The following is a 16,562-nucleotide window of genomic DNA, read 5'->3' as shown; positions in this document are numbered from 1 at the left end:
CACCCAGGGAGTTCTCGGTAGTCCAGTGGGGGAGACAGCGAAGGAGCAAAATAATTAGGATGCAACTTTAAAGGTATATAATAAATATCAGAGTTCCCACTGTGGCACAGTGGGTTAAGAATCCCACTGCAGCAGCTCAGGTCACTGCAGAAGTTTGGGTTCAGTCACCAGCCAAAGCAGTGGGTTAAAGGATCTGACATTGCTGTAACTGCAGCATAGGTTGCAGCTGCGCTCGGATTTGATCCCTGGCCCAGGAACTTCCTTCTCTATGCCACAGGTTTGGCCATAAAAAGAAAAAAAAAAGACATATAATAAATACAGATTTGAACTGTACAAGGAGGGCTTCGTGGAGGAGGTAACATCTAAACTGGGTTTGAAATGATGAAGAGGAATTTGGCAGGAAGTCAAAGAGAGTTGATGATGACATTCTGGACAGAAGAGAGAGCTGCATGCAAAGGCACAGGGAATGGTAAAATCTTGGAATATCCAGGAGATACAAATCATTCATCTTTACTAACAAAGGAGATAGAAAAATGGGATGGTGGAGATGAGACAGTAGACATGGGAAGAAAACAACATTCAGAAAACCTTTCAAACCCTTGTGATGCTTGGATGCCCTTTAACAAAAGGACAAAGACCCCTGTGGCCAAAATAATTTAGTAAACATGTCGTCCCTCCTAGAGACTGTAACATGCATCAGCATATTAAAGGCCCTGAGAACTCCTGCTGTAAAGAAACTTGCTTAGGAGTTCCCATCGTGGCTCAGTGGTTAACGAACCCTACTAGCATCCATGAGGACACGGGTTTGATCCCTGGCCCTGCTCAGTGGGTTAAGGATCCGGCGTTGCTGTGAGCTGTGGTGTAGGCCAGCAGCTGTAGCTCTGATTCAGCTCCTAGCCTGGGAATCTCCACATGCTGCTGGTGTGGCCCTAAGAGTCAAAAAAAGACAGGAAGGAAGGAAGGAAGGAAGGAAGGAAGGAAGGAAGGAAGGAAGGAAGGAAGGAAGGAAGAAAAGACAAAAAAAAGAAACTTGCTTAGCTTTGTTCAGCACAGGATTTTATATAATTACTCGGCTATAATCATCTAACATTACAGTACTATTGCTCTGCACGAGAATTTAAGAGGTGCCCATGTATTTAGCAAGGGGTTCCCCTTACCCATTAAGTTTCTTCCAGGAGTTCCCATTGTGGCTCAGCAGGTTAAGAACCCAACTAGTATCCATGAAGATTTGGGTTCAATCCCTGGCCTCACTCAGGGAGTTAATGATCCAGTGTTGTCGCAAGCTATAGACGTAGGTCACAGACAAGCCTCAGATCTAGTGTTGCTATGGATGTGATGTAGGCCAGTAGCTGCAGCTCCGATTCGACCCCTAGCCTGGTAACTTCGATATGCCACAGGTGTGGCCCTAAAAAGGGAAAGAAGAAAAAAAAGAGGTTCCTTCCAATATTTTTAGAGACCAGACTATTTTACAAGTACATTTTGGAAGCTTTTTATAAGATCCAGGCTTTAGACAGAGTCACCCCCAGTCAGGTTGTTTGTCTTATCCTGTGACCTGGGTATCTCAGGTTGGGTCTCCCAAGAGGCAGATGTGAGTTAAGGATGTGGGCAAGTAGTTTATTTTAGTTGAGGGTGATCTCAGGAAGCACTGGCGAAGAGAAGGCAAGGAAGTCAAGGCAAGGTGCTTTCCTGAGCAGGTGGCGGCTGTGGACAAGAGTGTCAGTTCCTCTGTGCTGTGACCTCTAGGAGGCAGCATAGAACACCTTGGCACTGTCCTATCCAAGGAACTAAATGGCTGGGGTCCAACTTCTTCCATCATTGGTCCTAAAGGTAACTTTCAGCAGTTTCAACCTGCTCCATACATAGGCTCAGTGAAACCCTTAGGTGTAGAGTTACAGGGGCTACATTAGGATCCTACTGGGGTCACTACAACATTGAGTGCTTATTGTGATGATCTGTGCATGTGGGTTGGAAAGAATTTTCTGGATTCAAAGCAGGATGAAGAAAAGACAAGTTTATTGGGGCAAGAGACACTGTTAACACATCAGGCCAACTCTCTGATAATCTGGGAGAGCTGACCCCAAGCACGTGGTCATATCTGTTTTTATAGCCCAGGGAGAGGAGAAGTCTCAGGATACACCTTCTGACCTGCTCATTGGTTGGGGAATGAGGGGTCTTGGGATACACCTGCTGGTTGGTTGGGGGCATATAAGGCCCTGTCAGGGTGGGTGAGGAGTGGGCCACATACCTTTCCTAGTAGGGAGTAAGAAGGAGTAGGCCAGGTTGCTCAAGGTGGGGGAAGGGGCATTGCAATGAGATGGATGGGGTGATGATAGGGGACTGGTCATTCTTGTCTTGGCCAGAGGCTTTGAGTTCTATCTTCTTGAAGGGGCCTTGAAGCCCAGCACTTATGGAATGTGAGTTGGGCACTGCCTGTTGGCTACATCAGATCACCGGGAAATAGATCCCTGGGCTTCAGGGTGATAACCAATATTTAGAGGGCAAAGTTTATGAGGGCTAATTAACCATAGTCCTTGGCTTCTTTCCATACAGAATGGGATTGCTCAACCTCAGCACTACGGGTATTTGGGGCATATAATTCTTTGTTGTAAGGGGCTGTCCCATATGCGGTAGGATGTTCAACAGCATCCCTAGCCTCTGCTCACTAGATGCCTGTAGGAGCCACCACATCCACACGGTAGTGACACCCAAAAATGTCTCATGGCTGAGACCACAACGTTAGAGAATTCTTGAGGACCCCTCCACTGATGGACATTTTCACCTTACATCTTTCCCTTTCTTTCCTGGCCCCCGCAAGATCCTGAAATTTGGTTAGGGGACTAATATACTGCATCGGTTGAGAGCTTAGGTTTAGGATTCAGATAGAACTATGTTCAAATGTCCACACCATCAGTCAGTAACTGTGTGATCTTGGTAAATGATGATCTCTGAGTTTCTGTCTCTCTCTTCTGTAAAGTGAGAAGAATAATAGGATATATACTCAGCATTCTTGTGAGGGTCCAAGAGACAAAGCATGTCAGGTACTTGCTTACCATCATCAACGTCATCATCTTCGTCATCAAATACATATGAAGTACTTTACGATGCCTACTCTCAGAAATATGTTTTTTTGGGATATACTCAGCAACACAAGGACATTGCTCCACCATCAGAGTCAAAATCCCCTTCATTTTGTCCCTCTCTCTGCAACAACCTCCAGTAGGCTTTGTGGACCTTAAGAGAAGACTCCGTGTAGTTCTTTCTCCTTCCTGGAAACCATTTTCTGAGGCCCTGGTCAGTAGCTGCCATCTCTGCCAATGCCACTTTCTCTTCTTCAGAGGCTGTCACCTTGGTCAGCTAGTGTGGTTCCCAGAAAATTCAATTCAGTAGATCTATATTGTACAGCAGAAGTAGAAAAAGTAGTAGTAGTAACAGTAGCAATAATGCTAGCAATAGTAGGTAGTATCAAGCAGTAATAGCAGCAGCAACAGCAGCAGCAACAGTAGTAACAGTAGCAACAACAGTAGTAATAAGTGGCAATAGTAACAGTAGCAATCACATTAGTAATAAATGATAATAGTAACAGCAGAAGCGGTAGATAGAGGCAATGATAGTATTAACAGTAGTAGTAACTCTAGCAATAGTAGGTAATAGCAAGCAGTAGCAGCAGCAGCAGGAGTAACAGCAGCAACAACAGTAGTAATAGGAGGTAGCAGTAACAGTAGCAATCACAGTAGTAGTAAGTGATGATAGTAACAGCAGAGGTAGTGGGTAAGGCAATGATAGTAACAGCAGTAGTAACTCTAGCAATAGCAGGTAATAGTAGGCAGTAGTAGTAGTAACTATAGCAATAATAGCAGTAATAACTTTTCTCACTTCCTTCTACATTCACACAGTTTCGATTAGAGATTATTCCAGTATAGTCCTATGGTATTTATACTCTCTTGAAATTGGGCAATATAGCTGCCAGATATGTCTATATTCAATAAAAAGAGCAGTTAGATTTATTTGGATTTCAGAGAGTTCTTTCACTTATGTGCATGAATCTTTATTAAGGAAAGTTTTATTTTGGGGTTTTTTGTTTGTTTGTTTTTAGAGCCACACCTGTGGCCTATGGACGTTCCCAGGCTAGGGGTCAAATTGTAGCTGCTTATGCCACAGCCACAGCCACGCCAGATCCAAGCCTCGTCTGCGACCTACACTGCAGCTCATGGCAACTTCAGACCCTTAACCCACTGAGCAAGGCCAGGGATTGAACCTGCATCCTCATCGATACTAGTCAGGTTCTTTAACCACTGAGCCACAATGGGAACTTGCTGGATTTCCATTTTCAATTTTTCCCTTTTTATTTTCATGCTCTTAATACATATAATAAACTCTTACTTTTAAAAATTCTATTCCTCTTCTAAATAAATACTTTTTTTTTTTGGTCTTTTTGTCCTTTTAGGGCCACACCCACGGCATATGGAGGTTCCCAGGCTAGGGGTCTAATTGGAGCTGTTGCTGCCAGCCTACACCAGAGCCACAGCAACGCCAGATCCAAGCCACCACTTAACCCACTGAGCGAGGCCAGGGATCAAACCCGCAACCTCATGGTTCCTAGTCAGATTAGTTTCTGCTGAGCCACGACGGGAACTCCCTAAATAACTACTTTTAAACAAACAAAGAGAATTCATGGAGGAATCGCCATGCAAGATGAGTCAGGTAAAGGGAGGGAAGGCCAATCACAATTCCTTTTCCCATCCAGAAACATCATAGGCACATCCCAGGCAGAGACATTTCTCACACTTTCCAGATGTGGAGGAAAAAATGAGTGATTGCCAGCCTAGAAGGTAGTAATCACATTGTCCCAATTTTGTGTCCCTCCTATGATTCACAGGCGTATCAACAGGAGTGTCAGAGAGGGCAGAGACCATTGCCACTGCTCTGAAGACCGCTTCCACAGTGACTTTGACTGCCAGAGTCTCTGTGCCCACTTTGGGAATGCTGCCTCTCCTCAGGACATCAGGTAAAACAGCCAGCACACGCACAACAGCAATGATCATCACAACCTCAGATGTCCCAGAGATGATAGCCTCCTTGGCCACCAGACCTGGTGAAGAAACCAGCACAACCGTTCCTATGACAACTCCATCTATTTTCAGTAGAGGACCAGAGACTACACCCCCACCGGTCCCTAGTTCTGGGGCAAAGACCAGTACAGCTGTTTCAGCTCTGACTGTTTCCTTTGGTGAGCCAGAGACCACAGTCTCATCAGTCAGCCATCCTGCAGAGACCAGCCCGACTGTTTCCAGGGCAATCTTGAATGTTTCTCAGAGTGAATCAGACAGCACACCCCCAACAACTACAGGTTCTAGGGAGGCCAATTCAGCTATTCCGACTACAACTGTCTCCTCTGATGTACTAGGGGTGCTGACCACACTAGTTATTAGTCCTGGGAAAGAGACCAGCTCAGCTGATCAAACTCTGACTGTTTCCCCTGGAAAGCCAGATACAACCGTGTCATTGGTTACCCGTCCTGGGGCACAAGCCAGTTCAGGAGTTCCAACTCCAGCTGTCTCCCCTGGTATATCAGGGCTGAAAATCTCACAGGTCACCAGTTCTGGGGCAGAGAACAGCACATCTTTTCCAACTGGGATTGATTCCCCACACAAACCAGGGACAACAGCCTCGTGGGTTGGGACAGAAGCCAGTTCCATTGTTCCAACTTTGCCCGACTCCCCTGGTGAGCCAGATACAACAGTGTTATGGCTCCATTCCAAGGAGACCAGCACATCTGTTTCCAAAATGACTCTGAATTTCCCCCCTAGTGAATCAGACACCACATCTTCAAGAGCTACTGGTCCTGGGGCAGAAGCCAGTTCAGCCACTCCAGTGATGACAGTCTCACCTAGGATACCCATGATGGTGACCTCACTGGTCATTAGCTCTGGGACAGAAACCAGTACAGACTTTCCCACTCTGACTGAGCCCCTGAATGATCCAGAGTCAACAGTCTCTTTGGTCACCCAACCTGCAAAGTTCAGCCCAACTGTTTACAGGACAACCCCTGATGTTTCCCATGGTGAATCAGATGGCACACACTCAATGGCCACCAGCCTTGGGACAGAAGCCAGTTCAGCCATACCAACTGCACCAGTCTTCTCTGATTTACCAGATATGGTGACTTCACAAGCAACCAGTTCTGACACAGATGCCAGTGTGGCTATTTCAACTCTGACTCTTTCTCCTGGTGAACCAGCAAACACAGTCTCCAATTCTGGAGCACAGACCAGTTCGACCATCCCAACTCTGACTGTCTCTCCTGGTATATCAGAGGTAGAAATCCCACTGGTTACCACCTCTGGGACAGAGACCAGTGCCACTTTTCCAACTCACAGTAATTCCCCACACAAGCCAGAGACCACAACCTCCTGGGTCACCTATTCTGTGGAGACCAGCCCACCCATTTCCAGAATAACTCCCAAATTTTCCTGGAGTGAATCAGACACCACCATCTCAACAACCACTAGAACTCGGGTAGAAGCAAGTTCAGCTGTCCCAGCTATGACTGTCTCACCAGGTTTACCAGAAGCGGTGACCTCACAGGTTACCAGTTCTGGAGCAGAGGCCAGTACAACTTTTGTAACTTTGACTGGTTCTCCACATGAACCAGAGACCACAGTCTCATGGGTCACCCATTCTGAGACAGAAGCCAGTTCCATTGTTCCAGCTATGACTGTTTCTGCTGGAAAACCAGATACAACAGTCTCATCAGTGACACATCAGGCAGAGACCAGCCCAACTGTTTACAGGACAACCCCCAGTGTTTCCCATAGTGAATCAGCTACCACACCCTCAACAGCCACCAGTCCTGGGGCAGAAGCCAGTTCAGCCATCCCAGCTACAACTGTTTCAATTGGTGTACCAGTGATGATGACCTCACTGGTTACCAGTTCGGGGGCAGAAACCAGTACAACTTTTCCAACTGTGACTGCTTCTCCAAGTCAAATGGAAACCACAGCTTCATGGATCACCCATTCTAGAACAGAAGCCAGTTCAGCTCTTTCAACTCTGACTCTTTCCTCTGGGGAGCCAACTATGGCCGTCTCATTGGTGACCCATCATGCAGAGACCAGCCCAACTGTTCCCAGGACAGCCTCCAATGTTTCCAATAGGGAATCAGATACCACACCCTCAGTAGCCACCAGTCCTGGGGCAGAAGCTAGTTCAGCCATCCCAGCTACCACTGTCTCACCGACTGTACAAGAAGTGATGACCTCACAGGTTACCAGTTCTAGAGCAGAGACCAGTACAACTTTTGCAGCTTTGACTGATTCCCGACACGAATCAAAGACCACAGCCTCTTGGGTAACCCATTCTGAGACAAAAGTCAGTTCAGCTGTCCCAGGTATGACTGTATCACAGGGTGTACCAGAGATGATGACCTCACTGGTTACCAGTTCTGGGGCAGAGACCAGTACAACTTTTCCAACACTGACTGATTCTACACACAAACCAGGGACAATGGCCTCATTGGTCACTCATCCTGGGACAGAAACAAGTTCAGCAATTCCAACCATGACTGTTTTCCCTGGGGAGCCAGATACAACAGTCTCATCGGTCACCCATCCTGCAGAGACCAGCCCACCCATTTCCAGAATGACTCCAGAATTTTCCCAGGGTGAATCAGACACCACACTCTCAATGGCCACCAGTCCTGTGGCAGAAGCCAGTTCAAGCTCACCTGGTGTACCAGAAGTGGTGACCTCAGAGGTCACAAGTTCTGGGGCAGAAACCAGTACAACTTTTCCAACTGTGACTGCTTCTCCAAGTCAAATGGAAACCACAGCTTCATGGATCACCCATTCTAGAACAGAAGTCAGTTCAGCTCTTTCAACTCTGACTCTTTCCTCTGGGGAGCCAACTATGACAGTCTCATTGGTGACCCATCATGCAGAGACCAGCCCAACTGTTACCAGGACAAGCTCCAGTGTTTCCCATAGTGAATCAGCTATCACACCCTCAACAGCCACCATTCTTGGGGCAGAAGCTAGTTCAGCCATCCCAGCTACCACTGTCTCACCAGGTGCAGACATGATGACCTCACCGGCCACTAGATCTGAGGCAGGAACCAGTACAACTTTTCCAACTGTGACTCCTTCCCCAGGTCAAATGGAAACCACAGTGACTCATTCTAGGACAGAAGCCAGTTCAGCTGTTTTAACTCTGACTCTTTCCTCTGGGGAACCAGCTATGACAGTCTCATCAGTCACTCATCCTGCAGCGACCAGCCCAACTGTTCCCAGGACAACCTCCAGTGTTCCCCATAGGGAATTAAACAGCACATCCTCAATGGTCGCCAGTCCTGGGGCAAAAGCCAGTTCACCTGTTCCAACCCTAACTGTTTCCCCTGATATACCAGATATGGTGACCTCACAGGTCACTATTTCTGAGTCAGATGCTAGTGTGGCTATTCCAACTCTGACACAGTCTCCTGTTGAGCCCATGACCACAGCCTCATTGGTCACTCATCCTGTGGTGCAGACGAGTTCAGCCACTCCAACTCCAACCATCTCCTCTCCTGTACCAGGGTTGGTGACCTCACTGGTCACCAGTTCTGGGGAAGAGACCAATACAACTTTTCCAATTCCAACTGATTCTCCCCACAAACCAAAGACAACAGCCTCATGGGTCACTTACTCCACAGAGACAAGTACCCCTGTTTCTAGAACTACAAATTTTTCTTACAGTAAATCAGATATCACACCCTTAACTACCATTCCTGGGGCAGAAGCCAGTTCAGCCATTCCATCTACCACTGTCTCCCCTGCTATATCAGATATGATGACCTCACTGGTCACCAGTTCTGAGGCAGAGACCAGTACAACTTTTAGAACTATGACCAATTCCATACACAGACCAAAGCCAGCAGTCTCATGGGTCACCCACTCTGGAACAGAAGCCAGTTCAGCTATTCCTACTATGACCATTCCCCTTGGGGAGCCAGGTACAATGGTCTCATCAGTCACCCATCCTGCAGAGACCAGCCCAACTCTTCCCAGGACAACCCCCAATGTTTCCCATCATGAATCCGACACCACATTCTCCATAACTACCAGTCTTGGGACTGAAGCCAGTTCAGCTGTCTCAGCTATAACTGTCTCACCGGGTGCAACAGAGCTGATGACCTCACTAGTTCCCAGTTCTGGGGCAGAGACCAGTACAACTTTTCCAACTCTGACTGGTTCACCACATGAACCAGCAACCACAGCCTCATGGGTCACGCATTCTGAGACAGAAGCCAGTTCCACTGTTCCACCTGTGACTGTTTTCCCTGGAGAGCCAGATACAACAGTCTCATCAGTCACCCATCCTGCAGAGACCAGCCCAACCATTTCCAGGACACCCCCCATTTTTTCCCATAGCGAATCAGATACCACATTCTCAGTGGCCACCAGTCTTGGGGCAGAAGTCAGTTCCACTGTTCCAGCTCCTACTGTCTTCTCTAGTGCCCCCTATACAGTGACCTCACAGGCCCCTCGTTCCAAGACTGACACCACTATTCTACCTCTGACTCTTTCTCCTGGCCAACCGGCGACCACAGCCTTATGGATCACCCCTTCCAGTGCAGAGACAAGCACACATTTTCCTGCTTCAACTGTTTTTCCTCACTTACCAGAGACCACAGCCTCACCCTCCCTCCAACCGGGGTTGGAGACGAGTACAGCTTTTCTAACTCAGACAGTTTCTCTCAGTCCACTGGAAACAACATCCCCTCTCTTCACCATACCTGTAACAGAGACAACCAAAGTTGATCTAGGTCCACCTGTTTTGTTTGATGTTTCCACGGAAACTGCCTCACTCTCCGCTCATCCTGGCACAGACATCAGCACACCTATTTCAACTTTGACTCTCTCCCATGGTTTACCTGAGACCACAGGTTTACTGGCCACCAGTCCTGCAGCAGAGACCAGTCCAAGCATCCCAGCTCTGACTGTTTCCCCTGGTGTTCCTGGGCCTTCTGGTGCCCCTGCCACAGCTAGTGAGTCTTATACCCTAACTTTTTGGGGCACAGAATCCTCACCATCTGCAACCTCACCATCTGCAACCTCAGTTGGACTCCCAGAATTGTCCAAGACTGTGACAGTGAGCACTGTGACATCAATAGCATCGGAGACCTCAACACCACCTAAAACCAGTCCTGGATTAAGTACAACCACTATCCTGGAAACCACCACTGTTGAGACCACTAATTTGGCTGCCACGGATTCAGGCCTCCCTGTGGCCAAGACTGCAACTGCCTTCAGTACACTGGCTGGAAGTCCTTTTGCCCTTATCACCACGCCTGGAATGTCTACCGTGGCTCCTGGGAGTGTGACTTCAGGAATAAGTAAGAATAACTTTATTATGGTAAAATATGTGTGTGTCTGAAATAACATTTGCCATTTTAACCATTTAAAATGTATAGTTCAGGAGTTCCCATTGTGGCTCAGTGGGTTAAGAACCCTACTAGTATCCATGGGACATGGGATCGATCCCTGGCCTTGCTCAGTGGGTTAAGGATCTGGTGGTGCCTTTGAACTGTGGTGTAGGTCACTGATGCAGCTCAGATCTGGCATTGCTATGTCTGCGGTGTAGGCCGGCAGCTGCAGCTCCAATTCAGCCCCTAGCCTGGGAACTTCCATATGACTCAGGTGTGACCCTAAAAGTGAAAAAAAAATTGTTAGGTCATTTGGTGTATTGGTTCGGTAGAGCCTCAACAAAGTATGACAAACTGAGTGGCTTAAACAATAGAAATTTATTGTCTCACAGTTTTGGAGGCTGGTGGGCAACTCTGGGAGAAAGCCTTGAATTTTTACTTTGGAGTTGCCTCATCTCAGGTGATGAGAGATCTGGGGTTATTTATCTACCAGTTCCCATCAGTCATTGCTAAAGGGATGCTCCTTGAGCCTGAGTCTCCTAAGACAAAGAGATGCAGGTGCTAGGATGTGCTGAAATGATTAAGATCCCAGGGGAAGTGGGAGTCGGGTGACCAGTTCCTCCCAGTTTTCCCAGGACTACATCTCCCTCTTAAAACTGAAAGTCTCCATCCCAGGAATCCACAGAGTCCCAGGCGAACGGGGATGGTTGGTCACCTTTTATGGGAGGATCTGGGATAGGGACTTGCCAGAGTCCAGCTCCAGCAGCCGGGGAATTTCCTGAAGAGGAGAGGGTGGTACAGGCGCAGGAATAACGGAGACGCACACTCTCAAGCAGTGTTCACGTAGTCTCAACTTTATTGGTGGTCAGCAGTGACTTAAATAGCAGAAAAGACTGTAACTTGTAGAAAAAGTAAGAGATCAGTATCTTGAAATGTTTTCAGAGCCACAGATTAAGTTTAAAGATTAAGAAGCACCTTGTCCAAGCAGGATGCTCTCTAAACCTATTAAAAGATAACCAGGCAGGACTAAAGATCACACGTAGGCCATAAATGTCAGAAGTGTAAGACTTCTCGTGACCTTTGTGATTACCACAAATGCATTGTGTTTTTAGGGCAGGTGCTTGGTTAGTAACTCAACAACCACAATCAGTTTTTCTAACTTATATTGAACAATCAACAATAGGCCTTTATGCCTATTTTCTTTTTATAGATTAATAAATCAGCCAAAGAAAAACAACTTGTCAAACTAATCAACAACTCTAAATGTTTCAAATTACATCTATAAAACTTAACAATTTCTTCTAAAACTACAAGTAGTAAATACCATTGTCATCTATGATTCTCTTATAAGGAAAAGGAATCTTTCTAAAAACTCATGTAATTTAGGTGTAGATAACAAAGAGCTATTCTCCCAAACATTTAGCAAGCAAGAATGACTCCCAAATCAAGAGTCAAGGCACAGTAAACAGAACACAGGGTGATCATTAAAAGCAAGAAGGGCAAGAATTTAGAAACATGTTTTTTCAGGCATTACAGCCTTATGCTTTTTGTGTACTGGCGGACGTGCTGCCCCGCAGCCTTTCTTCAGAATCCCCTGGACTTTGTCATCAGGCGGATTCTCTTCTTAAAAACTCTCTTCTTGAAAATCAGCTCCCAGCAGGGACTGTTCCAGGAAGCGTCTCAGATAGGACATCCTAGGCCAGTCTTCCAACTGGACAATGGAGTTAAGACGCATCCTCAAAGCCTTCCTGCGCCCCCCCCCCCCCGGTTGAGGCCAGGCTCAGGACCATTCTCATTTTACTCTTCCCCATCCCTGCAGCTGCAATTCCTTTCTTGATGCCTTTTACCATCAACTTCACCATCACCAACCTGAGCTACACAAAGGACATGGGAGACTTGGACTCTGAGATGTTCAATGCCACTGAAAGAGACCTGCAGCACCTGGTGAGAGTCCCCCACCAATGCCCACCTGGGCCCAACCCCACCTGCCAACGTGGCCCCTCCCACTCATCTCCTACTCATTCTTTCCAGCTCAGGCCTTTGTTCAGAAACAGCAGCATTGGTTCCCTGTATACTGGCTGTAGACTGACCTTGCTCAGGTGAGACTTCCTCCAAGCACCCATTCTCTCCTTCCTCTGTCCCCTGGTCCACCGCAGCTACTTGAACCTTTGCCAAGAGATGGTATATCATAGTGGACCCAGAATGCCAGGGTTTGAACCCCTCTTCTCCCATTTTGCTAGCTGTGTGGCCTTGAATAAGAAACATAACCTCTCTGTTCTTCGATTACATTGTCTATAAAATGGTGATAACAGTACCTCACTCTTGGGGATGTTAATTGTTGGTCACAATGCCTGGCCCATTGTGAGCCCTCAATTGATGGGATCTCGTTGTGCCAGCTGGTGTAATATCTTTGCCAACTGTGTTGCCAGAATCCCTGACACTATCCTGGCCCTAGTTCATCACTACCCTGTTGGGGACAAACTCTAAACACTGCAGCTCTGGAGTGTTCCCATTGTGGCTCAGCGGGTTAAGGGCCTAACTAGTATCCATGAGGATCCTGGTTTGACTCTGGCCTTGCTCAGTGGGCTAAAGATCTGGCATTGCCACAAGCTACACTGTAGGTCTCAGAGGCAGTTTGGATCTGGCGTTGTTGTGGCTGATGTGTAGGCTGGCAGCTGCAGCTCTGATTCAACTCCTAGGCCAAGAGCTTCCATATAACACAGGTGTGGCCCCAAAAGAAAAAATACATACATAAATAAAAAGACACTGCAGCTCTGTAGTTTATTTCCTGAAAAGAGATAAATTGAACCAAAGGGTAAAATAAAACAAATATTGAGGATTTCCCATCATGGCTCAGCGGAAACGCAGACTAGTATCCATGAGGACGCAGGTTCAATCCCTGCCTCACTCAGTGGGCTAAGTATCCGGAGTTGCCATGAGCTGTGCTGTAGGCCACAGATGCAGCTCAGATCTGGCATTGCTGTCCTGTGGTGTCAGCCAGCAGCTACAGCTCCGATTTGACCCCTAGCCTAGGAACCTCCGTATACCGCAGGTGCAGCCCTAAAAAGACAAAAAAATTAAAAATATTGAGTACCCATAGGATATATTGAAATTTTAAAACTCTCAAATGGACCGGAACTCTGCAAAAATGGCCGGTCTTCTCTCTGCCTACATCCATTCAATGTCCTCTGAGGTCAGTGAGCACAGGACCCATTTTTCACACTTCATTTTGCTATGGACTTTCCATAAGGTCCTCCATGCAGCCAACTCAAGTCATCCTCTCTTACCCACCTTGCTCCAAAAAGAGAGATTCCCAGATTATTGTAGGTGGAAAGTGTCTTCAGATGAGCTGAGCCCACCACACCTGCCCCCATCTTTCTACAAGATGGGTAAATTAATAATAATATTGCCCATACTACATACCACCTAATAATCTAAGTGGTTTACATGTTTCCATTCATTTTATCCTCACATCAGCATGATTATTGGAATTCTCATCATGGCTCAGTGGTTAATGAATCTGACTAGGAACCATGAGGTTGCGGGTTTGATCCCTGGCCTTGCTCAGTGGGTTAAGGATCTGGCGTTGCTGTGAGCTGTGGTGTGGGTTGCAGACGTGGATCAGATCCTGAGTTGCTGTGTCTCTGGTGTAGGCTGGCGGCTACAGCTCTGATTAGACCCCTAGCCTGGGAACCTCCATATGCCGAGGGAGTGGCCCTATAAAAAGGCAAAACAAACAAACAAACAAACAAACACATGATTATTATCCTACCTTGAAGATGGAATATTGAGGCCCAGAGAAGTCAAGTTACTTGCTTGAGAGGAGTCAGGGTTTGAACCCGGGTGCCTTGGGACTCCCTAGAGTCTCTCCTTTTAACCACAATACCAGCAGTGTTCAAGCTTGCTGAGCTCAACAGTCTTTTTCTTTTTTTGGCTGCACCTGCAACATGAAAAAGTTCCCTGGCTAGGGATCAAAATCCTACCACAGCAGTGATCAGAGCCTCAGCAGTGACAATGTGGGATCCTTAATCCGCTGAGCCACTAGGGAACTCCTCAACAGGCTTTTAGATTCTTTAAAACTACCCAGAACACCAAAGAGCCTTTGGACTTGAGGGTTATATCTACCCATATTTCCTGTATTAAAAATTAAAATGCAGGATTTTTATAAATATTTATTCATTAATTCACTAAATATAAATATTTATTCATTAAATATGATAAACAGGTTAGTGTAAATAACAGCTTTATGAATAAGAGCCATGTTTCTCCTACCCACAAAAAAGTATAAGAAGAGGGTCATTATTTATGTTTTTCCAAATTTATTTAATGTCGGGTTTAGTAGAAGACACAGCAGGATAAAAAAACTGCTTCTGCATTCCATTCTTTTTTTTGTTTTGTTTTGTTTTCTTGCCATTTCTGGGGCCGCTCCCACGGCATGTGGAGGTTCCCAGGCTAGGGGTCGAATCAGAGCTGTAGCCGCCAGCCTACGCCAGAGCCACAGCAACGTGGGATCCAAGCCGCATCTGCAGCCTACACCACAGCTCACGGCAATGCCGGATCCTCAACCCACTGAGCAAGGCCAGGGATCAAACCCTCAACCTCATGGTTCCTAGTCAGATTCGTTAACCACTGAGCCACGATGGGAACTTCTGCATTCCATTCTTTACCATATTTCATCTGTGGCCTCTGGAAAACAATCTCATTGTATACTCCTGGAAGTGTGAAAATGAAAATAATGCCTTAGTATGATTATGAAAATATGTTTCACTTGGTGGACACCCTGTAAGTTTTGGGACCTCCAGGGGTGCCTTGGCCACTCTTTGAGAATCACTTCATTAGGCTATATGGACATAAAATGGGAATGCTTTGAATAGCATGGAAAATAGCAAGCAGAATTCCCAAAATAAGGGAGAAATGGGATCTTTCTCCCTACCTGTAAAGCCCCCACTTCGAGTGAATTACTGCGAATTTAAACTGTAAGGTCAGCTTAAATTCAGGACAAATTTATCTCTGGACCACATTGCCCTTTATTACTTCTTTTTATGTATATATAATAATTTTTTTTCATTACAGCTAGTTTACAGTGTTCTGTCAATTTTCTACTGTACAGCATGGTGACCCAGTGCCTTTATTACTTAACTCATTCTCTCTGTTGGTCTCCAAACTTGCTTGCCTGCCTAACATGTGTTCCCAAGAGTTGACCTCAGCCTTTGGACTTGCCAAGTTGAAATAAAGTCCTTCACCCCAACTCCACTTTCAGGCTCCGTGATGGTTGTGACACAGGGTCACTGCCGGCCACAGGGGTGGTTCACTCACACTCTCAGATCTCTGATCCTCTTGCATTCCCCTTCCACACGCTAACTGGCCCCAGGACCCTCAGGATTTTCCACCTGGGGAACTTTATATCCCCTACCCCATGGCCCGAGCAAGACCCAACTTGACCAATACTGGACACTATCTGTATTTGTTTGTTTGTTTGTTTTGTTTTGTTTTTTAGGGCCAGACCCATAGCATAGGAAAGTTCCCAGGCTAGGGGTCGAATCGGAGCTACAGCTGCAGGCCTACACCATAGCCATGGCAACGCCAGATCCGAGCTGCATCTGCAACCTACACCACAGCTCACAGCAATCCTGGATCCTTAACCCACTGAACAAGGCCAGGGATTGAACCCGGCAATCTCATGGTTCCTAGTCGGATTTGTTTCCACTGTGCCACAATAGGAGCTCCTATTTATTTATTTTTTGCTTTTTAGGGCTGCCCCTGCAGCATATGGAAGTTCCTAGGCTAGGGGTCGAATCAGATATGTAGCCTATACCACAGCCATAGCCACAGCAACACGGGATCTGAGCCACATCTGCAACCTATACCATAGCTCACAGCAACGCCAGATCCTTAACCCACTGAGCAGTGTGAGAAATCAAGCCCACGTCCTCATGGATACTAGTCGGGTTCATTTCTGCTATGCCACAGCAGGACCTCCAGCACTATCTGTATTTCCTTCATAAGTGGACAGGGAGTGTACTAGGAATTAGTAGTTGAAATAGTTAATAAAAAGAATGGGGAGACAAAGAAGAAATTTCGCTAAGGAGTAGCTCTGGAGAGTACTTCACTTGAGGTGGGAGGATCTGGATCCCCACATCAAAGAGAAAAAAATGTGTTCAAA

General features: G+C 46.6%; 1 protein-coding gene across 7 annotated transcripts in view; it reads left to right on the top strand.

Moving 5' to 3' along the window:
* MUC16 (mucin 16, cell surface associated) overlaps positions 1-16,562 on the top strand; it is a 193,485-nt gene that overhangs the window by 103,005 nt on the left and 73,918 nt on the right. For all 7 annotated transcript variants that reach the window (XM_085012717.1, XM_085012714.1, XM_085012716.1 and 4 more), the window contains exons 7-9: positions 4,877-10,369; positions 12,219-12,343; positions 12,431-12,498. In XM_085012717.1, the coding sequence (XP_084868843.1) occupies positions 4,877-10,369; positions 12,219-12,343; positions 12,431-12,498 (5,686 nt within the window). The remainder of the gene's footprint in view (positions 1-4,876; positions 10,370-12,218; positions 12,344-12,430; positions 12,499-16,562) is intronic.

Source organism: Sus scrofa, chromosome 2, assembly GCF_054392235.1.
Source record: "Sus scrofa isolate SSC_HxYL_T2T_F1_AM1 chromosome 2, Sscrofa_HxYL_maternal_Yorkshire_Landrace_v2.0, whole genome shotgun sequence".
Taxonomy (NCBI): domain Eukaryota; kingdom Metazoa; phylum Chordata; class Mammalia; order Artiodactyla; family Suidae; genus Sus; species Sus scrofa.
Note: the sequence above shows the minus strand (reverse complement) of the source record. Positions and strands in the feature narration are given on the sequence as shown.